At 42.4% G+C, this 27,325-nt stretch overlaps 1 protein-coding gene across 7 annotated transcripts in view; it reads right to left on the reverse strand.

Moving 5' to 3' along the window:
- Window positions 1–27,325, reverse strand: part of LOC126355837 (proton channel OtopLc-like) — a 642,361-nt gene that overhangs the window by 166,701 nt on the left and 448,335 nt on the right. The window contains exon 1 of one of the 7 annotated variants that reach the window (XM_050006293.1): window positions 21,693–22,399. The exons of 5 other annotated variants lie outside the window; for them this stretch is intronic. In XM_050006293.1, coding sequence (XP_049862250.1) covers window positions 21,693–21,862 — 170 coding nt within the window. In that variant the 5' untranslated portion in view covers window positions 21,863–22,399. Of the gene's footprint in view, window positions 1–21,692; window positions 22,400–27,325 lie in introns of those variants that run through there. One more of the 7 variants, XM_050006295.1, reaches the window with a different exon arrangement.

Here is a 27,325-nt window from a genome sequence, read left to right on the forward strand (position 1 = left end):
TATTGCAAATGTGAAATGCTAGTACATTAGTAACTGGTGCAACCACCGGAATGTTGAATGCAAGCATGCAGACGTGCGTCCATTGTGTCGTATAGGTGGCGGATGTCAGTTTGTGGGAGGGTGTTCAATGCCTGTTGCATGTGGCCGGTCAATAAAGGGACGGTCAATGTTTGTGGATGACGGTGGAGTTGTCGTCCGAGGATGTCCCATATGTGCTCGACTAGAGCTGGTGATCGAACAGGCCAAGGCAACATGTCGACATGTCTGTAGAGCATGTTGGTTTACAAAAGCGAAGTGTGGGTGAGCGTTATCCTGTTGGAAAACACCCTCTGGAGTGCTGTTCGTGAATGACAGCACAACCGGTCGAATCACCAGACGTACGTGCAAATTTGCAGTCAGGGTGCGTGGGACAACCAAGAGAGTGCTCCTGCTGCCATACGAAATCACACCCCAGGCCATAACCCCATGTGTAGGTCTGGTGTGTGTAGAGTGCAGACAGGTTTGCTGCAGGCCATCAATTAGGCTCCTAACCAACACATGACCATCACTGGCACCTACGTAGAACCAGCTTTCTTCAGGAAACAGGACCTTCACCCTGCCCTCCAATGAGCTCTCGCTTGACACCATTCAAGTCGCAAATGGAGGTGGTTTGAAGTCAGTGAAATGTACGCTACAGGAAGTTTGGCTTGGAGCTGTCTCAAGGAAATAACCGATTTTAAATAGTTCGTTGTGTCACTGTGGTTCCAAGTGCTGGTCAAATTGATGCTGCAGATTCAGTACGATACGCCAGGACCATATGGCGAACATCATGGACTTCCCTCTCGGTAGTGCCATGTGGCCAGACGGAGCCCAATATTGTTACGCCGTTACATTCTAGTAAGCACCGCTGCCAGCAATCATGTATGGTGGCTACATCCCTGCGAAGTCTTTCAGCAATATCGCAGAAGAAACATCCAATTTCTCGTAGCCCTATTGCACGATATCACTCACTCAGTGGGATGCTGATAATCGCTGCTTTGTCGTCTTGAAGGCATTCTTGACGAACTTCGACTCGCCACGTCCATTCTCAAAGGCAACTAATACTCACGACCGTTACGGCGTATATTTAAAGAAAAACTGATTTGCATCTTGATAGTTGCAGTACTGGCGCCACTCTTATGCGAAACTGGAGTGAAATCTAAAATTACTATGCATTAAAATTGCTACACCAAGAAGAAACACACAGGACTAACGGGTATTCATTGGACAAATATATTATACTAGAACTGACATGTTATTACATTCTCACGCAATTAGGGTGCATAGATCCTGAGAAATCAGTACCCAGAACAACCACCTCTGGCCGTAATAACAGCCTCGATACGCCTGGGCATGGAGTCAAACAGAGCTCCGATGGCGTGTACAGGTACAGCTGCCCATGCACCTTCAACACGATACCACAATTCATAAAGAGTAGTGACTGGCGCATTGTGACGAGCCAGTTGCCCGGCCACCATTGACCAGACGTTTTCAATCGGTGAGAGATCTGGAGAATGTGCTGACCAGGGCAGCAGTCGAACATTTTCTGTATCCAGAAAGGCCCGTACAGGGCCTGCAACATGCGGTCGTGCATTATCCTGCTGAAATGTAGGGTCTCGCAGGGATCGAAAGAAGGGTAGAGCCACGGGTCGTAACACATCTGAAATGTAACGTCCACTGTTCAAAGCGTCGTCAATGCGAGCAAGAGGTGACAGAGACGTGTAACCAATGGCACCCCATACCATCACGCCGGGTGATACGCCAGTATGGGGATGACGAATACACGCTTCCAATGTGCGTTCACCGAGATGTCGCCAAACACGGATGTCTGTAGCACGTCATCTTAGTGGTGTAGTAATTTTAATGGCTAGCAGTCTAACACTCACCGTTACGGCGTGTATTTCTAGCAAACCTGATTCGCATCCACATAGTTGGGGTACTATCACCACTCCTATGCGAAACTGGCGTGAAATCTGAATACATTTCATCTATCAATTGCAGAAACACACCTACCAACTTTCGATAATGTCGCACAACCCCTTCTTGGTGTCGCTATTTTTTTCCCGTCAGTGTATTCTGGTTTATTTGCGGTGTAAGTAAAGTAAACATTGAAAATAAAAAATGAAAAAGTTTCCGTTTAGAGATTTGATTCTACGACCCTCGGATTACCTATCTGTACTCTTTCCGCTGCGTCATCCGTTGCGTGGAAGCTACGCTAACATAAATGACTCATGCTTCGCCCGACCTGCGCCAAGAATGCTATTTTTTTTCTGAACACTTGGCCATTGGAGCTCCCATTTCATCACTTTCACTTCTGACCAAGCTTGCATACACCATGAATTTGGTCGGAATGGGTGAAGACGAGTAGGCGCAGTACCCTTGTTAGTGAGAAAGTAGTGACTTCTAACGTCTATATTTGCCGAATTGTTTGTCATACTGACATAACCTGTTAATACGATCGTTTGCACATTTACTAGTCGTAGCTTACAAATTATAAGATACTAGCTTAGCGTCCACCTCCTATGCTCGCGTAAAATGTACGGCCTGCACAGACTTTTGTTTATCTTTAATATAATTTTGATCTTCACAAACTGCAGAGTCATCCATACTTTTTTCGCTAGTTAAGATCATAGAAGTGTAGTCTTTTTCCGAATGTCCTCGTGGTGACATTTTGATAAAATGTTTCATCCCCTAACAAATATTTCATTAAAAGCCAAATACCAATTTTCGTAGGTTTAGTTTTAAATAATTTTAACATAACGAAATACTTCATAAACGTTTCCATCCTCTCTTTTACCCTCTGAGTACTGAATTTCCAAAATCAAACACTTTTTTTATATACATACTTCTTTCGTAAATAAAACTGTCTTTTTCTGCTGCTAGTTACTTTATTTAGCCCATACGCGTTTCGCCTTCTCCTGTTCTAAGGCATCATTAGTGGGACCCATAACGATATTGTTTTGTTAGTTTTAGATTATTAAACAGTTCACTTCATGATTTTTTTACAAAAAAATCGGATATGGGATAAATAAAGTAACTAGCAGCAGAAAAAGGAAGTTTTATTTACGAATCAAGTATTTATATTCTTGCTGCGGAGGATGGCCACACAAACAAACTTGTTACTTTTCTTTTATTTCTAGCTGAAAAGTCAAATATTAGTTTTCATAGATGTAGCTTAAAAAGTGCTTTAGTTGTACTTTAATAATGATTTATTTTCAAAATGAACTGTCACCCACTATTCTATGCTCTTAGTGAGTGATTTTCCAAAAGTGGTGAAACTTGTATTTTCTTAGTTATGACTGAGAAACCAAATACCAATTTCCACAGTTCAGAATTGCCTTAATAGAGACATATTTTCAAAAACCTTTTATCCCCTACTTCAACTCCCTTAGGGATGGAATTTCGAACAATCACTTACTAAACGATGCCAAACAACGCCTACACTATAAGATCAACACCATCTGCAAATTTCATGTTTCTGTACTTAGCGGTTTGGGCTGGGCGATGATGAATCAGTCAACCAGGACACCGTTTATGTGTAGAGATATACGTTTGTGCGTAGGTTTCGGCAATCGAACTGGACATGACATGCCGCGCCATGATCTTTCACAGCTGAGCGCGAACCACTGCCAAAGTCCCATCCTCTATACCGCTCCGTCTAAGCTGCCAGAAAAATGTTCAAATGTGTGTGAAATCTTATGGGACTTAACTGCTAAGGTCACCAGTCCCTAAGCTTACACACTACTTAACCTAAATTACCCTAAGGACAAACATTCACACCCATGCACGAGGGAGGACTCGAACCTCTGCCGGGTCGTCTCAGTTGTGCGACTCGATTCGTGATTTCCTGTCAGGAAGGTCGCAGTTCGTAGTAATAGACGGCAAATCATCGAGTAAAACTGAGTGATATCAGGTGTTCCCCAGGGAAGCGCCCTGGGACCTCTGCTCTTCCGGATCTGTATAAATGACCTGGGTGACAATCTAAGCAGTTCTCTTACATTGTTCGCAGTTGACGCTGTAATTCACCGTCTTGTAAGGTTATCCGAAGACCAGTATCAGTTGCAAAGCGATTTAGAAAAGATTGCTGTATGGTGTGGCAGGTGGCAGTTGACGCTAAATAACGAAAAGTGTGAGGTGATCCACATGAGTTCCAAAAGAAATCCGCTGGAATTCGATTACTCGATAAATAGTACACTTCTCCAGGCTGTCAACTCAACTAAGTACCTGGGTGTTAAAATTACGAACAACTTCAGTTGGAAAGACCACATAGATAATATTCTGGGGAAGGCGAGCCAAAGGTTGCGTTTCATCGGCAGGACACTGAGAAGACGCAACAAGTCCACTAAAGAGACAGCTTACACTACACTCGCTCGTCCTCTCTTAGAATATTGCTGAACGGTGTGGGATCCTTACCAGGTGGGATTGACGGAGGACATCGAAAGGGAGCAAAAAGGGTAGCTCGTTTTGTATTATCACGTAATAGGGGAGAGAGTGTGGCAGAAATGATACGCGAGTTGGGATGGAAGTTATTAAAGCAAAGACGTTTTTCGTCGCGGAGAGATCTCTTCCGAAACGAAAATATTTTGTTGAGCCCAACCTACATAGGTAGGAATGATCATCAAAATAAAATAAGAGAAAGCAGAGCTCGAACAGAAAGGATTAGGTGTTCGTTTTTCCCGCGCGCTGTTTTGGAGTGAATGGGAGAGAGTTAGTACGATTGTGGTTCGATGAACCCTCTGCCAAGCGCTTAAATGTGAATTGCAGAGTAATCATGTAGATGTAGACCAACCGCACAGTCCATGACTGCAGAGCCTAAGACCGCTCGGCTAATCCCGCGCGGCTGCTGCTAGACGCCAAGTAATTTTGTGCGCACTCTGCTCGATGAAATGACCAACGGCGAATGGAACGGTACTACAATTCAATCAAAGCCCACAGTCTTTACCAAGCTGCCACAGATACATTAGCGTTACGGCAACGTTTCTCAGTCTTGTTTAGAAGAATACACACACACACACACACAAGCAAACAAGAACCTTGAGAGACAAGAATTATTGAGTGGGGGATCTCTTTATATTGCTTGAAGTGGCCTATCTGAACAGCGAGATAACAAAATACTGCATTACTCTTCTCTCTCCGCCACCCATCCCCCTTTCACTGTTTATTCTGTGTAGGGCGAGCGGCAGTGGAGGTCAGGAGATAACATTTACGAAACTCGTTCCAAGTCATACGTTTTAAGGTTATCTAGTGGACACTGGCAATGGAGATAGAAAGAAGGTTATATATGTCTACGGCTCCCTCTCGGAAGCAATTTTCTTCTTTCCCAACTCCCAAAGATAAACGTCCTTCTAGGGTACAGTTTCTCTGCTTGCAAAATGTTTTTGGTACGTCAGTCTTTTACCCCATCCCCCTGCAACTCCCTTCTCCATCCTCTCACACTCCTCATCCCTCACCCATCGACGGTCGTCTATGAGTCGGTTTTTATCTTTCACCGATAGACTGTGGAAACTTGTTTTGCCACCAACTCGCGTGTTACGCATGCTTTACCTCGTCTGCTTTTCCTAGATTAAAAAAGCTGCCATAGAAAGTTTAACCTGATCAAGAACAAACGTGAAAACTTCTGAGGATGACGATCCATCACTAGCTGCGAGAAAAATAAGTGTGAAAACCCAGGAAGTAATACACTTGTCTAGAATGGAATCAACGTAATATCGCGAAGTATGTCTTTCGCTGTCAGCAATGTGTCTTTATAAATCCTTCAGTCGTTGTAGCTGATTTTCCCTAATGTAAAATTAAGGCCGCTGGGAATTTTGTCCCAATGAAGAAGTGCGTTATACACCACGTGATCGAAAGTATTCGGACATCCACAAAACATAACATTTCATATTAGGTGCATTGTGCTGTCTCTTACTTCCAATTCGGGAGGACGACGGTTCAATCCCGTCTCCAGCCATCCTGACTTAGGTTTTCCGTGATTTCCCTAAATCGTTTCAGGCAAATGCCGGGATGGTTCCTTTGAAAGGGCACGGCCGATTTCCTTCCCCATCTTTCCTTAACCCGAGCTTGCGCTCCGCCTCTAATGACCTCGTTGTCGACGGGACGTTAAACAACACTAACCTAACCTAACCTAACCTAACCTAATCTTACTTCCAGGTACTCCGTATCAGCGACCTCAGTAGTCACTAGACATCTTGAGAGAGCAGAATGTCCCGGCGGGGTCAGGGATTTTCTCTGCCTCGTGATGACTGGGTGTTGTGTCATGTCCTTAGGTTAGTTAGGTTTAAGTAGTTCTAAGTTCTAGGGGACTGATGGTCGAAGATGTTATGTCCTATAGTGCTCAGAGCCATTTGAGAGCAGAATGGGGCGCTCCGCGGAACTGAACGGACTTCGAACGTGGTCAGGTGATTGTGCGTCACTTGTGTCTTACGTCTGTACGCGAGATTTCCACACTCCTAAACATCCGTAGGTCCACTGCTTCCGATGTGATAGTGAAGTGGAAACGTGAAGGTACACTTAACAGCACAAAAGCGTACAGAGCAACCTCGTCTGTTGACTGACAGAGGCCGCCGGCTGTTGAAGAGGGTCGTAATGCGTGATAGGCAGACAGCTATCCAGACGATCGCACAGGAATTCCAAACTACATCAGCATCCACTGCAAGTACTGTGACAGTTAGGCAGGAGTTAAGACAACCAGGATTTCATGGTCGACCCACACATCACGCCGGCAAATGCAAAACGACGCCTCGTGTAGTGTAAGGGGCGTAAACATTGGACGATCGAACAGTGGAAAAGAGTTGTGTGGAGTGACGAATCACGGTACACAATGTGTCAATCCGATGTCAGGGTAGGGGTATGGTGAATGCCCGGTGAACGTCATCTGCCAGCGTGTGTGGTGCCAACAGTAAAATTCAGAGGCGGTGGTGTTATGGTGTGGTCGGGTTTCTCATGGAGGGGGCTTGCACCCCTTGTTGTTTTGCGTGGCACTATCACAGCACAGGCCTACATTGACGTTTAAGCACCTTTTTGCTACCTACTGTTGAAGAGCAATTCGGGGATGGCGATTGAATCTTTCAACACAGTCGAACACCTGTTCACAATGCACGACCTGTAGCGGAGTGGTTGCACGACAATAACATCCCTGTAATGGACTGCCCTGCACACAGTCCTCAATTGAATCCTATAGAACACCTTTGAGATGTTTTGAAACGCTGACTTCGTGCCAGACCTCATAGACCGACATCGATAACTCTCTTCAGTGCAGCACTCCGTGAAGAATGGGCTGCCATTCCCCAAGATACCTTCCAGCTCCTGAATGAACGTTTGCCTGCGAGAGGGGAAGCTGTCATCAAAGCCAACGCCGTACTGAATTCCAGCATTATCGATGGAGAACGCTACGAACTTTTAAGTCATTTTCAGCCAGGTGTCCGGATACTTTTGATCAAGTAGTGCAGTTATGTCTGCTGAGGGTCAACTGCCGGACCTTACATCAAGCGTCGGTTCTCTGTAGGTCTTCCTACATTTCGCCATAGTTTTATTATACACATAGCATTTCTCGGCAGCTTCCAACGATATCCGAGACATCGTGTATATTTATCGCGACAGTAATGGCCCTCTAACCGACCCTTGGGGTTCTCACGAAGTTTTTTTTAGTGCTCACAATTTCGCCCCATCTACAACGGTGTGTGGAGTTCTGTCTGCTAGGAGGTCGTGAATGCAGTCATAAAGCTGTTGATGGAGATTCGTTCGTAGGAAGGGGACATTAAGCTCGGCAGTTCCTTGGTGCTATTGGGGGTGCGGAGACTGGCACCGAATTCCACTGTTTCGCTTCCGTCACACTCCCTGTCAACAATCACTGTACACTTTAGTTCTTGTACTGATTGATCAGTGACTACAGAAAAGCAACATGGGACTCAAATTTCGTCTTGACGTCAACACTACGTCTGTTGCACAGCAAATAGTTTCGGCGGGAATTTCACCATTAACAACAGGATTTTGTTCTGAAAGACGCGTGCAGTGCATACAGATACATAGCGAATTTGTTTTTCCTTCGAAAGTTGTGATGAATTCGAGATACTGGTGCTCGCACACTGGTCAGTACCGCACGAAAATCATGTGGCTACGGGTTGGATGGTTTCAGTTGTGTCATACCCAACGCCATTCAAACTAACTGCCCCACATGACTACTGCACAGGAATATATAACACTATTTGTTTATGGTTCATTAAAATTTTTATGTTTTTTGCTTTAAAAGTTTCGCATATTGGTGCTATATTTTCTGTATATGTAAAGTAAAGTATGCTATACTGGAGGTTGAAGTTCTTTACATTGTATGTGAGTGATGTATGCAAAATACTATATAAATTGTTTATTACTTTAAATAATTTTCTGATAACGTTTTGTATTAAAAGTATTTGTGTATATAAACTGTTCATGTTTATGTAAATTTGACAGTTGTAAGAAATGATCACGCTTAGAAACAATATAAGAAACAGGCGTTATGTAAAAGCCAGCGTGCATTCGTCTGAAACGGAAGTGGCTCTGAGGAGTGGAAAAGGTGGCAAGGGCGAATTGGCACGCTACCTAGAGCAGGCGCGGGAAGTTAAGTCACACAGTGTATAGGCGGCAGTGATTGAGGCAACATCCTTGCGGGGCAGGAGAAGCTTTGCCTGAAAATTTGCACAAAAATGCCTCAGATGAAGACTGCAAACGGGTTACGGCATAGCTGAGAGTTGCTGGGCTACTGTATGTACAATTGAACGACGCCAAGAAGAGAAATCGAGTCCATAAAGCAAAATACATGCCGACCGTACTGCGGGAGCGTAGCCGCTGTAATTATTCGCCACTTTCAAGTCTACAGCCACCAGATGAGTTTTTTTTATCTACTATTGTACAGCGTGAACCATTAAGTTAAAGTGTGGATAATCATTCTTGAACTTTAAAGAAACTGGTTCACCCTGTTTTTTCATCCTGATCATACATCTATAGGGTTCCTTCCTGGTGTTTTATTAATCCGAGTATCCTGTTTTACAGACCTATGAAGTGCCAAGATAATGTAAAGAGGCACCATTTAAATTGTTTTTGTGTCAATAATGAGAAAGTTTTCTTAACTGTTGCAAAGTATTATAGTAAACGTTTGCTTACGTAAAATTCAGAATGAAGCAACGTTACTACAATCTATTGAATGACTATACACAGCTTGTTCAAAGTATAAGAGCTCTTGAAAGTAAGTTCCAGTAAGAAAGAGATTTTCTTGAAGTGAAATGTTGAATATAAAAAGGGTGTGCTTTAGTATCTAAATATTTTAGTATTTAAGTTTGTTGATTATGGAAAGTGCTTTTCCAAAGGTACCCCCTAGCAATTTCTTTTTTTTTAGCTTCCTTGAAGTTATCTAGTGGGCTTTTCCTCTTTTGAAAACGTAATGTATACGGGTCTGGTAGTCAAAAAGAAACTTCAGTGTCTGGACCAACATTGCTTACGTGGAGTAATATTTGTTTGAAGAAGCAACCTAAACAGTAGCAAGAAAGTAGGCAAAATTCATACTTCTGCTTTTTACAATACTTTGCAGTTTCTTTGCTTGGATAGGTTAGCGACCGTTAGTACATATTTTAAACCACTAAATGAACTTGGAACTGAGTTGTCCTAGCTTCCATAATAACACTATTCATACTGCGTTTCTTTCTAACCGCTGGGTGAGATCTCAAGAAAAGAGCTGAATAGTCTGATTTCGATTTCCATTAGACACAAGACACTGCCAAATCCTTTTAAAAGGGTAACTCTATCGATTGGATTTTCCTATAAACAGGACTGTCCTCGCGTAGTGTATTTTATTTGGAAACTAAACTAAATTTAGTAAGAGGGTTATACGTGGCAACATAGACACAGGGTTTTCTGTTATTTAGGTAAAAGCATACTAAATTACAATAGTAGAGATAGGGATGTTTCCAGAATGAGATTTTCACTCTGCAGCGGAGTGTGCGCTGATATGAAACTTCCTGGCAGATTAAAACTGTGTGCCGGACCGAGACTCGAACTCAGGACCTACGCCTTTCGTAGGCAAGTGCTCTACCAACTGAGCTACCCAAGCACGACTCAGGAGACGAGGTACTGGCGGAAGTAAACCTGTGAGGACGGGGCGTGAGTCATGCTTAGGTAGCTCAGATGGCAGAGCACTTGCCCGCGAAAGGCGAAGGTCCCGAGCGGTCTGGCACACAGTTTTAATCTGCCAGGATTTTTCAGTAGAGATAGGGTTATAAATACGGATCTATAGGGTGGCAATAGTTAAACTTCTGCTACTTGAGAGGGCCCGCAAGCAAAACTAGTGATCGTATGACAATGGCACTTCGTGGGAAGATTTATAAGGACGCGCGGAAGGGAAGTAACGTATAAACCACTGAAAGAAACATTTTATATTCCATGTGAGAAGTTAACATTTGTTAATTGCGTACTATATCTGCGTTCCTGGTGTAAGTAGGCTGTTTAGGTTTTTATGTTGGTAACGCCACGTAGCGCTCTGTATGAAAATCTGACTGTGATGTGTGCAGTCTGTGACTGGTTGGCATTGTTGGAATATTCGCTTGTGTAGTGTTGGGCAGTTGGATGTGAACAGCGCGTAGCGTTGGGCAGCTGGAGGTGATATGTAATGGCTTTTGAACGCTATTAAGGTAAATACATTGTTTGTTCTCTATCAAAATCTTTCATTTGCTAACTATTCCTATTAGTAATTAGTGCTTTCAGTAGTTAGAATCTTTTATTTAGCTGGCAGTATTGGCGCTCGCTGTATTGCAGTAGTCCGAGTAACGAAGATTTTTGTGAGGTAAGTGATTCATGGAAGGTTGTTGTTGTTGTTGTTGTTGTTGCGGTCTTCAGTCCTGAGACTGGTTTGATGCAGCTCTCCATGCTACTCTATCCTGTGCAAGCTTCATCTCCCAGTACCTACTGCAACCTACATCGTTCTGAATCTGCTTAGTGTATTCACCTCTTTGTCTCCCTGTACGATTTTTACCCTCCACGCTGCCCTCCAATACCAAACTGGTGATCCCTTGATGCCTCAGAACATGTCCTACCAACCAATCCCTTCTTCTGGTCAAGTTGTGCCACAAACTTCTCTTCTCCCCAATCCTATTCAATAGTTCCTCATTAGTTATGTGCTCTACCCATCTAATCTTCAGCATTCTTCTGTAGCACCACATTTCGAAAGCTTCTATTCTCTTCTTGTCCAAACTATTAATCGTCCATGTTTCACTTCCATACATGGCTACACTCCAAACAAACACTTTCAGAAACGACTTCCTGATACATAAATCTATACTCGATGTTAACAAATTTCCCTTCTTCAGAAACGCTTTCCTTGCCATTGCCAGTCTACATTTTATATCCTCTCTACTTCGACCATCATCAGTTATTTTACTTCCTAAATAGCAAAACTCCTTTACTACTTTAAGTGTCTCATTTCCTAATCTAATTCCCTCAGCATCACCCGATTAAATTTGACTACATTCCATTATCCTCGTTTTGCTTTTGTTGATGTTCATCTTATATCCTCCTTTCAAGACACTGTCCATTCCATTCAACTGTTCTTGTAAGTCCTTTTCTGTCTCTGACAGAATTACAATGTCATCGGCGAATCTCAAAGTTTTTATTTCTTCTCCATGAATTTTAATACCTACTCCGAATTTTTCTTTTGTTTCCTTTACTGCTTGCTCAATATACAGATTGAATAACATCGCCGCGGTGGTCTCGCGGTTCTAGGCGCGCAGTCCCGAACCGTGCGACTGTTACGGTCGCAGGTTCGAATCCTGCCTCGGGCATGGATGTGTGTGATGTCCTTAGGTTAGTTAGGTTTAAGTAGTTCTAAGTTCTAGGGGACTAATGACCACAGCAGTTGAGTCCCATAGTGCTCAGAGCCATTTTTTTGAACAACATCGGGGAGAGGCTACAACCCTGTCTTACTCCCTTCCCGACCACTGCTTCCCTTTCATGCCTCTCGACTCTTTTAACTGCTACCTGGTTTCTGCACAAACTGTAAATAGCCTTGCGCTCCCTGTATATTATCCCTGCCACTTTCAAAATTTGAAAGACAGTATTCCATTTAACATTGTCAAAAGCTTTCTCTAAGCCTACAAATGCTAGAAACGTAGGTTTGCCTTTTCTTAATCTTTCTTCTAAGATAAATCGTTGGGTCAGTATTGCCTCACGTGTCCCAGTGTTTCTACGGAATCCAAACTGATCTTCCCCGAGGTCGGCTTCTACTAGTTTTTCCATCCGTCTGTAAAGAATTCGTGTTAGTATTTTGCAGCTGTGGCTTATTAAACTGATTGTTCGGTAATTTTCACATCTGTCAACACCTGCTTTCTTTGGGATTGGAATTATTATATTCTTCTTGAAGTCTGACGGTATTTCGCCTGTTTCAAACATCTTGCTCACCATGTGAAAGGTATAGGTTATTTATTTAGTCACGGCCATTCTTTTGTAGGGATTATTGAAAGTCAGACTGCGTTGCGCCAAAAATATTCTGAGTCAGTTTAGATATGATCAGAATAAGTAAAGATAAAACTGTCTGAGTACGTTGAGTTTTGGTCAGCTGTTTGAAAATCAAATGACATAGAAGTTTACCAGCACAGTCATTCTTAATTTTTCAAAGGGGACGTTTCACAGGTTACAAACGTTGTTCAGTGTGACGACCACCTGCATCCACGACAGCCTAGAATCACACTAGAGCCTGCTCCACTGTTGCCCGAAACATCTGACGTGGACCGTGGAATGTTCAGCTGTCGTGATACAACTTGTGCCCAGCTTGAAGAACCCTCACTAGATCCAGCATTCTGAGTCATGGCACCAACAACTTCTTCAATAACTTGTGGTACAAATTCTCTCCCAGGAGTAATTCGCATCTCGCCAATTAATTCGAGCTTCCGGTGCGGAAAGAGGACTTTCCGCATTCTTTTAATATCTCGATGCTCGCAAGGGCAGCAGCGCTGTTGCTGTTGCCTTGGTAAAATAGCTTTACGACTAAAGCTCTGCTCATCTATAAGGGGCAATATTTGTGGTTTACTTATTCTAGGATTGAAGGCAACTGTGTAAGTTGAGATGACATGTTTAATGTCGCAATATTAGCACAAAAATACACGCTTTTACTCAGTTTACAATGTGACAACAAGAAATAGTTGTCAGGACAACGCATCTCGTCAGCATCAAAAGTTGAAATAATCCTAAACACAACACTATTAACTCTCACGTCAGAAGGTTAAATTATCATAAACAAACAATATTAAAGTTTAGCTAGAAGTTTCTTTGCAAAATTGTTCCTACACTTACGTCCGATTCCGGTTCAAAGTTTGGTACTATTTTTAGGATGACAATCAAGTCTACGTGTTCTAACAATAGCCGTGGTGCACATCATCTCTCCTGTAGTGTCCGTCACTGTATTTTGGTGAAGACCACCGTAGCGCTCATCGCTGCGTCGTAAAGGAAAAATACAGTCGAAACGATAATAACAAAGGTGGAAGAGCGGACGATAAATTGAAAACTGCCTATTTTCGGCGGAAATAGCGATGGAAACACTGATTGGCTGCTTGGAGAAAGGTAAAAGGAAGACTTATTCTTAATATACAACACTAGCTTAGCGCCCGTCGCTTCACTCACGTAGACTTCATGGTCTGCACAGATTTGCTTTTTCTTTAATCGAATTTGTATGTTGTTGCCCTCATTGCTCATTTGTAAATCTATGCACTATAAAAGAGTTAGGGACAATTACCTGGCTGTATAATTAAAGTGTTTCAACGGGTTTAAATTCGTATAGCTGGTTAAAAAAAAAAAAAAAGAGAGAGAGAGACAAATCGGGTAAGTGGGTCTAAGGTTATTAGCGTCAGTCTTCCACTGGGTACTGAGTTCTCTCATCTCCAATGGATATTCCTGTACATGGAATCACATTTAAACATGGGTATCTATTTTGTCATTAGTAATTATTTGTTTGCTTGGCAAATACAACAAAAATAATTCTTTAAACATGTATCAGGCCCACTCAAAAGTTATTGTTTAAAGATCCGTTTCCTTTTTCTATGTAATTCTGACAAAGCCGATTTGTTGTGGAGACTTAGGTAGCTTTCTCTGATTTAGTTCACAAGTTGCAACACCTTCTACACTTTTCACGTAAATAAGGCCATACAAGTGTGGTATTTTCCGAATGTACTTCTCACCAAAAGCTCTTCTGCTTTGATGATAAAATATTTCGATAAAACTTTCCATCCCCTATTTCATCCCCTTTGGGGCTTGATTTCCAAAACTGCTGAAACACGTATGTCTTTATTTGTGACCTAGAAACCAAATACCAATTTTCGTAGTTCTAGCTTCAAAATTGTCTTCATAGCGACAGTCGTTCAGAAAACTTTGATCGCGACTTCAAAAGATAGATTCTTAAACGACGCCTACAGAATGAGAACAAAACCCTATCTAAATTTCCAGGTTTCTGTCCTTAGCTGTTTGGAATGGGACATAATGCGTCAGTCAGGATATGTACTTTATTACATATTACTGAACAGTTTTCAGGAGCGTTGAAGATTTGAACTCAAAAACGTGATGTTGCACCACGACAATGAGCTTTGCCGCACGCCAACCGTTGAGATTGAAACGTGAGGGACTTGGGATTCCAAACAGGTCCCCATTCATTCTGTTTCCCAGTTTAAGTTCAAATGGTTCCAATGGCTCTGAGCACTATGGGACTTAACATCTGTGGTCATCAGTCCCCTAGAACTTAGAACTACTTAAACCTAACTAACCTAAGGACATCACACACATCCATGCCCGAGACAGGATTCGAACCTGCGACCGTAGCGGTCGCGCGGTTCCGAACTGCGCGCCAGAACCGCGAGACCACCACGGCCGGCCAATTTAAGTCATGTGCCATTTCTCTCTTGCGTATTGTAAAGGCAGTTTAGTTTCGTCGATTTAAGTGGAGACCAGAGCGTAAACAGTTTGCCGAAATTGTCTACCTAATATTTAACTAGCTAATTAAACTGAGAAAGATTTGGTTCTATTTCAGCGAAATCTGTAAGTGACATTCAGCGATATCTGTAGTGACAGCCCTTGAGAAATCTGTAGTGACAGCCCTTGAGAAATAAGGCACTGAATCAACCCTTTTAAGTATCCCGAAGAATATACACTTCAGAGCGTCAGTTTCCATTCGTCTGCATCAGGATTGTGGAAAATTCAGAATTGAAAGAGGCGTCAGGCAACGAGATTCCATACCAACAAAACTGTACTCATGAATCTTAAAAAGGATGTGTTCAGATACTTAAACTGCGTAAGTGAAGAAGGAATGCATGTTAGTGTAGCACACCTGAACCACTTCAGTTTTATTCTGTTCTTCTTTAGTGCAGCAACGAATGCAACAAAGTAATAGACCAAATTTGAAAGCAGACCTGAACATAAAATATAATAAGCCAGAAACAGAGTATAATGAACACGTTTTATGTAAAGAAGGTTATGGACATCAACAAAAGGAAAGCAAGGAGAATGTAATGTAGTCGAACTAAAGCAGGCGACGGGATTTAAAATAGGAAAGGAGGCAGTAAAAGTAGTAGAAGAGTTTTGTTGTTTGGGCTATAAAATAACTGATGATGGTCGATGTAGAGAGGATGTAGACTGGCAATGGCAAAAAAAAAGCGTTTCTGAAGGAAAGAAATTTGTTAACATCGCATATAAATAAAGGCAATTGTCTGGAGTGTTCGGGAGAGAAATGTGGACGATGAGCAGTTTAGACACGAAGACAACAGAGGCTGTTGAAATGTGTTGCCGCAGTAGGAAGCTGGATGGTTAGATTGCGTAACTAAGAGGAGGTATAATACATTGTTTTGCGGGACATCTACAACTTCTGAAATTTTTCATGATGAATAAATCCGCTCTAGTTGTACTTGACAAATCCTTTATTTGGATGAAATCTCAAGTACGACCCGTGTTTCAGGACGCCAATCCAATCTTTAGACGCTACAAAAAACAAGGCAAACTAAGAGGGATGTTTCATAAAATTAATTAACGTGAAAAGGGCTCATACAAATGTGTACGTGAAACTCGTACCAGTTAGGTAAAATATCCAGCAAATTTATAGAATAGCACCAACTACTTGCATCCATAGTCTTGCGTTCTTAATATAACGTACTCTCTATTTTGACATATCTTCCACTAATCTGTTTAATTTGCGGTACGTCGGTTTAGCCGCTTCTGTATGTTATATTATGGATTTATTAATTTTATATTTTGTTCTACGGTTGTATTAATTTTATTTCTTGACAATTTAGCTATACTTCATTAATTTTATTTCTTGACAATTTAACTATACTTCAATAATTTTAATTTCTTGACAATTGCATTATAAATGGCATGTTTTGCTTTTATTGTTTGCTCTGTACTAGGCCTATCTTAGCTACTGACATGCCTAAGTAAGGTGGTTTTATCGCTATTGATAGCGTGTGGCATTTGGGAGGAAACGTGGGGGTGCGGCCTTGTTGCTACGTACGAGTTCTTCGATTTCCCTCTGCTTTAGTTCTGGTGGCGACCGCCCTCTGATGTGTGTTTGTCTACACAGGAGTCACCTTGCGGTTCGCACGGCAGTCTGTTGACTGCTCTTAAATTTGCACTCTACGTTTTTTATGCCTTAATTTTAATTTGTAAAGCCCTTTCAACTTGTTTAGTTGTTCGCAGTTGGTTAATTGGTCGCATTAGGTTGGCTATGTTTGCTTATTTGCTGTTAGATTCACGATTTTTCGGTTGGGTGCCATTTAACCGGTGTGTGGTACTGGTTGACTCAGAGAACCTTTTCATGTCTCACCCACAATGGACATCGCATGCTACTTGATTAATTTCGTGGATCTTTTATATGACTGGTCCAACTTTCTCGTACGCAATCAAGTTTTAACTTGATATTTATGGGCCCTTTTAAAGTTATTTATTTTTATGGCGACTCACTCTTAGTTTTCCTTGTTTTTTCTGTAGCGCCTGAAAATGGGATTTACATCCTAAAACCAGGGTTGTGTGTACGATTTTTGGTAAATAACGGATTTGTGCAATAGAATTGGAGCAGATTTATTCATCGTGAAAAATAATGAGTAGGCACTGAATCGAATTGGCCGGAATAGAAATTTGTGGCACAACTTGACTAAAAGAGGGATCGGTTGATAGGAATCGTCATAAGGCATCAATGTAGCGATAAAATGGTTATATATGGTAGTATGGAGCGTAAAAATGGCAGAGGGAGTCAAAGGCGTGAATACAGTAGCCAAGCTGAGCTGTATATAGGTTGCAGTAGTTGTCGAAGACACTTGCACAGACAAGACTGATGACCACAACAACAATAGCAGCTAAAAAAGAAAATGATGCTGTTTAGCAATGAAATCACAAAACGAGATGGTAAGTTTCGAATTTAGGACAGAAGAAGACAATCAGTCGACTGACAGCACTGTAAGTAAACTGAAATGTAAAAATGTCCCGGAGTGCTTTTCGTAAACTAATTAGAGCCTTCCGAACCAAGCAGCTGACGTTTCTGGGAAGGATAGTTTTAGGTTCAGTGGGTTTTGGCTTCTGGCTTATGAAAAATCAGACTCGTACTTTCCATGCGAAAATCGTTCGAAAATTGAAGATAACTAATTGAGGAATGGAGAGGTGCGAGTTGGAAATTGCTAGGAAAGACATGAAAACAAGCGAATGGATGAGTGGAGAAAATGGAATTGATGACGTAATTAGAGCCATAATGAAACAGGAATTGAGGTAGGCGGGGCATGTAGACAGGGGAGGGGGGTGTGGCAGAAGGGTCTAGGACGTTGTGTGCTAGGTTATGAGGGACAGGGAAAGACCGGGACGACTACCAATTGGATTGATGACGTTAGGAAGCATGCGTGAGTGACGTGGATGTGTGTCGCTGCGCACCGTGATTGATGGGGAAGTTGAGAGGTGGTCTTCGTCTAGGAGCCGGCGTGAAATAGCTGACGACGAGGGAAATACTACGTAGAACTGGAACAAGTTTTTTGCCTAAATAATAAAAAAAGTGTGAGGTCCTCCACACGAGTATTAAAAAGAATGAAGATTAGGTCGATGTCTATAAGTGAGTACTGTTGGTAGCGATGTTGATTTCGATCGACTGTGGATGATATAGCTGATTTCTCTGCTGCCTGTCAGCATGAAGCGCCCGTTTCCATGCACCACTTAGGATGTAGCCACTGCTCAGGTAAAGATGTTGCACATCCTGGTCTCAACGGCTTCTTTAATGACAGAGACCCAGGAGGAAGATGCATAGGATATTATTTCCTTTTTATCAAACATAGTCGTATGTTTGCTCATGCGGTTGTGTTGGGCAACAAGAGATTTGTCGAAATTATGCTTTTTAGTGTGATGCCGGTGCTCTGTACAGCGTTCTGAAGTTGTTCGTATTGACTGACGAAAGTAACTGCTACCACATTTGCAAGGTAACTTTGAGGAACATCGAGGTCAAGTTGTCTTTTAATGCGCGCAGCATCTTTTTAATTTTGGTCGGTAGTCGAAAAATGGATTGAATACGTGTCTTGGCCAGTCACCCGCCACCTACAGAAGTCAGCATCGCTACCAATGTTTTTCAGCCATAGACACCGACATAACCTTTGGTAACACATGGGAGCTCCGTGACTTCTTGACGTTTCCATGACATACTTCGGCCAGCTAAATAAAGTACCTAACAACCTACTGAAATCTTGCGACGTTGACGATGGATGAAGTAGTCCAAGGTTCGAGGCTGAACACGAGGAATCCCAAAAGTGAGGTCTCCTATTTTTATATAAGTACGTAGATCTGTTTATTTCTACAGTGGTTTACATCAGTTTACAGCTTGAACATTTAGCTATTTTCCGACATGATCACCATTTCTGTCGATGCATTTTTGTAGACGCTGGGGCAGTTTTCGTATGCCCATGTCATACCAGTTCGCCGCCATGTTGTTCAGAAAGTTATGAACCTCTTCTTTCACCTCGTCGTCAGAGCTGAATCGCTGGGACCACAATTAACGCTGACAGGTACTGTGAGGTTCTGAAAAAACTCAAACGGGAAATTCAGAACCGGAGAAGAGGAATGTTGAGCAAGGGCCGGCCTTTGGTGGCCCAGCGGTTCTAGGCGCTTCAGTCTGGAACCGCGCGACCGCTACGGTCGCAGGTTCGAATCCTGCCTCGGGCATGGTTGTGTGCAATGTCCTTAGGTTAGTTAGGTTTAAGTAGTTCTAAGTTCTAGGGGACTGATGATCTCAGATGTTAAGTTCAATAGTGCTTAGAGCCATTCGAACAATTTTTTTATTTTTTATTTATTTTTATTTATTTATTTTTATTTATTTATTTATTTTTTTGATGAGCAAGGGCGTACACATTCTCCATGACAACTCTCGCTCACACATTGCTCGGCAAACCGTTGTTTTCGTGCAACAGTTTCAGTGGAACATAATCATCCATCCACCCTCCCTATAGTCTTGACTTGGCGCCCAGTGACTATCACCTGTTCCCTACGTTTAAAGAACATTTGGCCGGAAAGCGATTCAGCTCCGACGACGAGGTGAAAGAAGAGCTTCATAACCTTCTGAACAGCATGGCGGCGAGCTGGTATGAGATGGGCATACAAAAACTGCCCCAGCGTCTACAAAAATGCATCGATAGAAATGGCGATTATGTCGAAAAATAGCTAAGGGTTCAAGCTGTAAACTTATGTAAACCCTTGAAGAAATAAATAGGTCTATGTACTTATGAAAAAATAGGAGACCTTACTTTTGGGATTACCCTCGTGCAAATCTGACGCTGCAAGAACTCCCTGAAGCATTTGTTTAAGAATGTGGCCGCAGTGTACTAATTGGTGGATTGAAAATGGAACCATCACATTGAAAATGTTTTAGGGAAAGGTGAATCGAAGAGTGCTTTTTATTGCAGAACGCTTGGGAGATGCAACGAATCTACGAAAGAGAATGTCTGCACTACGGTTGGCCGTAATCTTCTGCATTATTATGTGGAATCCTTATTACGTAGGCTTGATGGAGGACATGTAAGACGTTCCAAAGCAAGCAGTTGGTTCTATATTATCTTGAAATTGGATGCAGAGTGTCATAGATGTGAAACGCGAGTTCACTTGGCATTAGTTAAAATAAAGATCAAATTGGATTCACTCCATGCTGGGCGCATCGGTTGCAATCCGATCACACCGAAAGATTTAGGTGACAATTTTTTCCACGTGCTATTACAGAAATTGTCTGAAAGTGGTTATACGTACCTCTGACAAGCACTTAAGTATGAACTGCAGAGTAATAGCGTACAGTAGATGCAGGCCTACCCAACTAGCTTCGTAAATGGCGCGGTAGAGTGTTAGGATTATAGGCGAAACTGACTGGATCCGTCCTGAAAAACCCAAGACATTATTTTTCTCCAACTTGTTTAGGGAAGCCGGCCGGAGTGGCCGTGCGGTTCTAGGCGCTACAGTCTGGAGCCGGGCGACCGCTACGGTCGCAGGTTCGAATCCTTCCTCGGGCATGGGTGTGTGTCATGTCCTTAGGTTAGTTAGGTTTAATTAGTTGTCAGTTCTAGGCGACTGATGACCTCAGAAGTTCAGTCGCATAGTGCTCAGAGCCATTTGAACCATGTTTTGTTTAGGAAAATTGCCGAAAAACTAAATCTGCTGATCCGGACGGGTAAAGGAAGTGTGGTCCGGAAAATGAGTACTTTTTCTTGACTGCCGAGACATCTCCCTCGACAGTTACACTGTCCGATTGTAATTAAGAGGCGTGTACCAGGGTAATTTTCGTTTTGCAGGGGTCGGAATAATTCAGTTTCATGACCTACCAACTTCAGTTTTCACATCCACTTTGCTTCTCCAACGGCCCTATATTTTCCGGTTTAAGTTTGTGACGCTTTCCCGAGAATCATATTCATTCTTCTTTGTGTGTGTGTGTGTGTGTGTGTGTGTGTGTGTGTGTGTGTGTGTGTGTGTGTGTGTGCGTGTCCTCAGCCGCAGTGAATACTGAATACTGCTCTTCCACAAAAGTCAGACAAAACGAAAAAAAAGTTATGATCCTTTCCTTCCCTAAACATTTGTGACTGATCTAATTTTCGATAAGTTTACTGAAAACATTTCGTTTGAATTATTATCCAGAATAGAGTACAAGGTGAAGTGTCCATTAGTCGTTTTACATCGTGTACGTTTCCTTTGTTCGTGACGCGTGGTGAGCGAAAGAGTTTGTAGAACTACATAGAGCTTCGTTCTGTTAAGAGAGAAACTCTAAATGAGTTGACGAGTGAGTTAAGTGAAATAGACTCTCTGAAACACAAACGCAAGTCGAAGCAAAGTTAAGAAAGAATGCGTGCGTACAAAATCAACCAGGAAATGGAGACCGAACTACGCGCATGCGTACAACTCAATTACGTCGTTATCTCATTCAGTGCGCTCGTCCATTGACAGGTATCGAACTGTTGCGGTGGCTGCCGCTTAAACTTCAATAGCTGCACATTATGAGGGGAAAAAGGAAAAGGGGGAAGGGGGAAACAAGTACTACTTCTTGTTAATTTTCTCCATAACAGAAAAACAGCACAGCTTAATACACAAACCGGCGTGGCTCAGTTTGGCGTGCTGCCAACTACGTGGAAAGGGCGGGAACAAAACTACAGGGGAAACCAAAAGCTAGTGCGAAGTACCGTTTCGGTGGCTGAGGCCTGACTTTCTTGAGTTCCATCTCCTTGTTGGTGACATTGTTTTTCTCCGCCGTGACGTCACTGCCGCCGTGCGCGCGGCCCACGGGCAGAGTCGCCATGTTGTCCACAGACTCGACGTCGACTGTCGCAACTTTAACGTCACCGCCCACCATCTTCACCGAAGCGTCTGTAGGTTGTTTCTTCTTCACGTCTTTCAGTGTCTCTTAAGAAAATTAAAACCTATACACTGCGGCACAAAATGACGTGCTTTTGTTGCTCAGAGCGTTTCGAGTACTCTTTTTTCGTAAAAAAATTACGTCGATGTCATATTTTTCGTTGAATTCGTTTCATACGGTAGTCTTCAGCACGATTTGAGTAATCTCAGCTGGAGTAAACACTATTACGTATTTGCATGAGGTGGGGTATTTACGCTTATTATCTTTGCCGCTTCTCTAAGTCAAGGATCCGCGCGAAAAGTGTGCGGGCGTAATACGACAGTGATCCTACTCGAAAACAGACAAACGACTGCGTAGCTGCTTTCCGTGGGAACAACAGAGGATTTCGCACTCCACTCTTCAGTATAAGAACGTAGCAAACATTCCACCGCCGGTACAGGAGCGAAAAATAAATCCGATACGCTGTATGCGCCTACAGAGTATGCAGCCCGGAGAGCAGACGGCACCTAGTCGCGGACTAAATCCCCTATACTCTGGCGGCGCCGTTCCAAACTCCCTGAACGGCAAAGAGGAGCCCAGCGGCGACGGCGGCGGCGCGCCCACGTGACCCGAGGCACGCTCCCTCATTGGCCGCCGGCCGCGGGAGGACGGGTGGTGGGGGCGGCGCTGGAGCCCGGGATGCTGCTGGAGCGATGACCCAGTGACCTTGCAGTCCTGCGCTGCGAGCCCGGGACACGCCTCCAGGCATCGCCACCGGCTAGCTCCCACTGGCCTACGGGAGCAAAACGCCTCCGCGATATCGCAGAAATAAAAGTAGTAATAAGCGAGGCATGTCCTATTTGCTCTCTGTCCAGATAAAAGCTAATCCACGACTTCGCTTTGTCCACCGTACACACACACACACACACACACACACACACACACACACACACACACACACACGAACGAACAGTCGTTCTTACTCTTCTTTCTTGCGAAAAATGAACTTATTGAAAAAGAAAAGGAACAAACAAACTGAATTACATTTTAGAAAAAAAGGCTCACATGTTCAACGTAACTTATACTCACCTTATTGCACTTGATCCTTCGGAATTCAATTTTTTTCAAAAATTCTCTTAAAACAGAAATTATTTTCTAGATGCGTATAACATTCGTTGCAACACAGAGTATGTTCACTCGACGCAATTTTCTTGTCTCCAGATTGCTTTCGGCGGTTTATTAGCTGAACCTATAGGCAATTCGAAGGTTGATTTCAACACCAAGGATTGTTCGCGGATTATGCTTTTGTATATAGAAAAGATTGAACGTCACAGATTTGTATCGGTATGTAGAATGACCTAATAAGGATAGACGCCGCAGTGGCTGGCAGTTGAGCGACATAAACAAATATAACGGATTGTGCCTAAATGGCGGGCAGATTCAATGTTATTCGATTATCCGTTTGGCGCTTAATCATTGCAACAATTAACAACGGTCTGGGACAATTACTAGGCAGTATTAATGGAAGAGATAAAGAAGCTCGGCATGCTCCAACGCTATTTCGTTTAGTGAAGTTCCATTACGCTAACAGCTCAGTCAACTACTTGTGGAAAGTGAGTGTATTGCGCGCTCCTCCCGTTTTATTTTTGTACTGAATTTCGCCTGTTGAGAATGGTCGTTTTCGGTTACAAGTCAGCGCCAAAACTGAGTGTGTTCTGCTGAACAGTTTGTCACTTGAATGGTAAAAGCGAGATTCCGAAGGACCACCCTTTTAACGAAAATTGAAATAAAGTATCAGAATTTAGGAACAACCAGTCACAAAAGCAAAATTCGTAGTGGATGTTCTTGACTAAAGCCTTACGGTACATTCTCCTGAGAACTGGAAAGGTTTAGGAAACGTGTCATCTGAAAAGTTTGAAATATTTTCATTTATCTGCTCGAGAAAATACTCTCTGCACACAACACGCCAAACAAAATTAAAAAGCACTAAATATAGCCTTTTTACTATATTCTTTGTATCTTTTTCTTTCACAAAGCCACATGATATTGTTTTACCCTTTAAATAATACGATTTTTTTCAGCGTTGAAACAATTTTCTTTTATAAACAGTTATACATTTACGTTCTCATTTGAACGTAGTGTACGCTTTTTTATCCAAGTATTTTAAAACGTAAATACAGTTTTGCTTTCATCCAACCTTTCGTCTCTTTTGTGGGAAGAGACTAGTTGGAAAAATACCAGATCTCTCCCCCCCCCCCCCCCCCCCCCCCTGCATCTTTTTCAAAGTGTTACGAAGGTAATAAAATAAAGATTAGGAAGATACAAAAGCACGCAATTCATTTCTATAGTAGCGGTGAGCTCTGAGATAATAGGTTAACTTCTGATGTTAGCAGAAGACGCCACAAGTCCATGTGTGTAAGCATGATCAGTCTGCAGAACTTCAGAACTCCACGAATGGCACAATCAACTGATCACTGACGTAATTCTCCTACTAGCAAGATTGTTGGCGGCTGAATGCTGCTGTATTTACCGTTAGGTTAGTCTATTTTGCTTTTTTTCGTTCGCTTACGACATAAGACGTTATATTCTTGGGTGACTTTTCCCATTCGAGTAATGTGTGATGTTAAGTGCTGCGAATCTACTATTAACCACTATTCAGAAATCTGAGAATTTCGACATCGGCCTCTCAAAATATATTTTCTTTAATATCGTTTGTTATTAACAATATGAGCTTACCGCCAAGAAGTAGCAGTTTTCATTCAGTTAATACCAGGCAGAAACACTATTTGAGTTGGGTTGCACATTCTTGACTCTTGTGCAGAATGCCGTACAGTATTTTACTGCATCAATTTTCATTAAGCTATCACAAGAATTGAAAAAATCTTAGCAGTAATCCTCCTAGTCTCGAGTCAAAACTGAAGAATTTCCTGTTGGCTTTCATTTTTGTCGGGGAGTTTCTGGAAAAAAATAGGCATTTTCCTGTGTTGTATTGTTGACTACTCTAATATACAGTTATCAGCATGTCGTCTGCATATTATTCGCTTAAATTTTATTTGATTTATTATTAATTTTTCTGGCGTTAATTGCATGTACTGACTTGTTCCATAACCACGGAGTTCTGATCCTCAGCTTGGCCCCACGGACCTAAACATGTAAAATAAATAAATAAAATAAAAAATCTACACCAGAGGAACTCTGCATCACAGAGAGGTCTACTGTTATAATTCGGGGAACCTACGTTCCAACAAGATTTAAACAACATATTATTTACTCGCACATGCAACGATGAAGGGAAAATCTGAGAAACTAGAGCCGATTTGGAGGCTAACACACAGTCGTTCTCCCCTCGGAGCATTCGATTATAGATTCGGGGTACCAGCATTACGCTCGAACCGTAATGCGGCTTATTGAGTTCATAATCTGCAGATGATTTTCTTGGCCTGGAACAATTCGGTGTGATATGCCCTTGATTTCCCGTGACCTTTGAACTGTCTTAATCAACTGACTCAATTTTCCAGCAACACCGTGAAGTATGGCAAACGTTCAACTCTCAATTTTTCTCTCACTCACTCACTCACTCACTCTCTCTCTCTCTCACACACACACACTCACTCACTCACTCACTCACTCACTCACTCACTCACAGAGAGAGAGAGAGAGAGAGAGAGAGAGAGAGAGAGAGAGAGAGAGAGAGAGAGAGAGAGAGAGAGAGAGCTGTTTCCCAGAGGCGAAAGAAGCTATAAACGTTAACTGTGGACTATTTCTGGGATTTCTGTATTTGTAATCTGATTACTCACACACCGAGCCTACTGGGGAATGTGAAGAGTCACTGGGGACATATCTAGAGATCAGAATGGATACAATGCTAGTATGAAATCAGCTGGTTCCTTCTCGGCATCGGAACAGCTTATGTGTGACCTGCCTTTTGATGTAACACGCCTAGTATATTAGAAATAACGAATCCTAATCCGATGGTCTATTGTGAAACCATGACTTATCTACCAGATTTTGAACTGAGACATTAATCACGCTTTCGAACCACATCATTCTCGCAAGGCCACATTTGCTTTCATGTACCAAGTAATCGAGTATGTTCAGTGAGGGCGCACCGGCCAGTGTGACCGAGCGGTTCTAGGCGCTTCAGTCGGGAACCGCGCGACCGCTACGGTCTCAGGTTCGAATCCTGCCTCTGGCATGGATGTGTGTGATGTCCTTAGATTACTTAGGTTTAAGTAGTTGTACGTTCTAGGGGACTGATGACCTCAGATGTTAAGTCCCATAGTGCTCAGAGCCATTTGAACCATTTCAGTGGGGCACAGTGTCCCTACGGTCTGCGTAGACCGTAATTTGTAACTGTGCCACAAGTACAATTTTAATTACGGAGATTAACAATTCACGTTTCTTTTCGCATACTTCTACGACATAATATACCGATATCTTAATATAACTGCTACCGTACAAGAGTGAGCTGCATCTATTTGAAACTCTGATCTAAATCGTTACAAGAATCACGCTTACCAACAGTATGGCGTTACCATCATTTCCTGACATTTCGTAGATGTTCCGTCATTATTAGCAGCACCTTAGACGTCATTCAGAAAACCTCCTTGAAGTGATACGCACAGGTCAATTGTAGAAGAAAATATTGCCGAATATAATCATATAAATCAGTAATTAACAAAAAGGTCGCAAGTCCCTTTCATGTCAGTTAAATGCAGTCTTATTTTCCGGGAAGTTCCTGGATTTTACATAATAAGCGGAGCGTAGATAAAAGTATTATGATCCCGTTTTGCAGCCATTCCAGTTCCATTACGCGCGCTTGCGCGCGTGTGTGTGTGTGTTTGTATAAAACATTTAAAAGTATTATTAACATCAGCTGTAAACAGTTTGAGTATCTGTATGTACTACCCGACAACGATATTATTACACTTTGCTTCCCGTAGCCGTTATCGGAAACACGCGTTGACGTTACCGTAAACAAGTACAGCGGTGATTGAGGGAAAAGCATCGTACGGTGAATGCTTTCAGGGCAGTTGTGGGTGTACTGTTCAGTGGTTCAGCGTGTCCTCATGAAATATCATGATAAGAGCTCACGATAAGCCGACCGAACCGCCCTCATATTGTGGTCGAATAATAAGCCATTAAAAACAGCGCAGAGAACGCCGATTCAAAAATACATTGGAAAGAGGAAGGAAAGAGTTAAAACATTTGGAACTGACAAAAACCAGGATTTAATCCGGAAATCGAATTCGTCATCTGCAGCACATTTCAATTTAGTTATATTTAAAAACATTTAACATTTTCATTACCTGGTTAATAAATTGTTATTGTGTGCTTTTTGCCTTTTCTTACAATTAAGAAAACGCCATTAACGCCCTGTTACAATAACCACTGATTTTCCATGCGCAATAAGTAGCTAACCGAATACTAAAATTCGAAAAATAACGAAAATGCGTAATTTGCCTGCATCCACGAAATATA

Source organism: Schistocerca gregaria, chromosome 3 (genome assembly GCF_023897955.1).
Source record: "Schistocerca gregaria isolate iqSchGreg1 chromosome 3, iqSchGreg1.2, whole genome shotgun sequence".
In the NCBI taxonomy this organism is placed as follows: domain Eukaryota; kingdom Metazoa; phylum Arthropoda; class Insecta; order Orthoptera; family Acrididae; genus Schistocerca; species Schistocerca gregaria.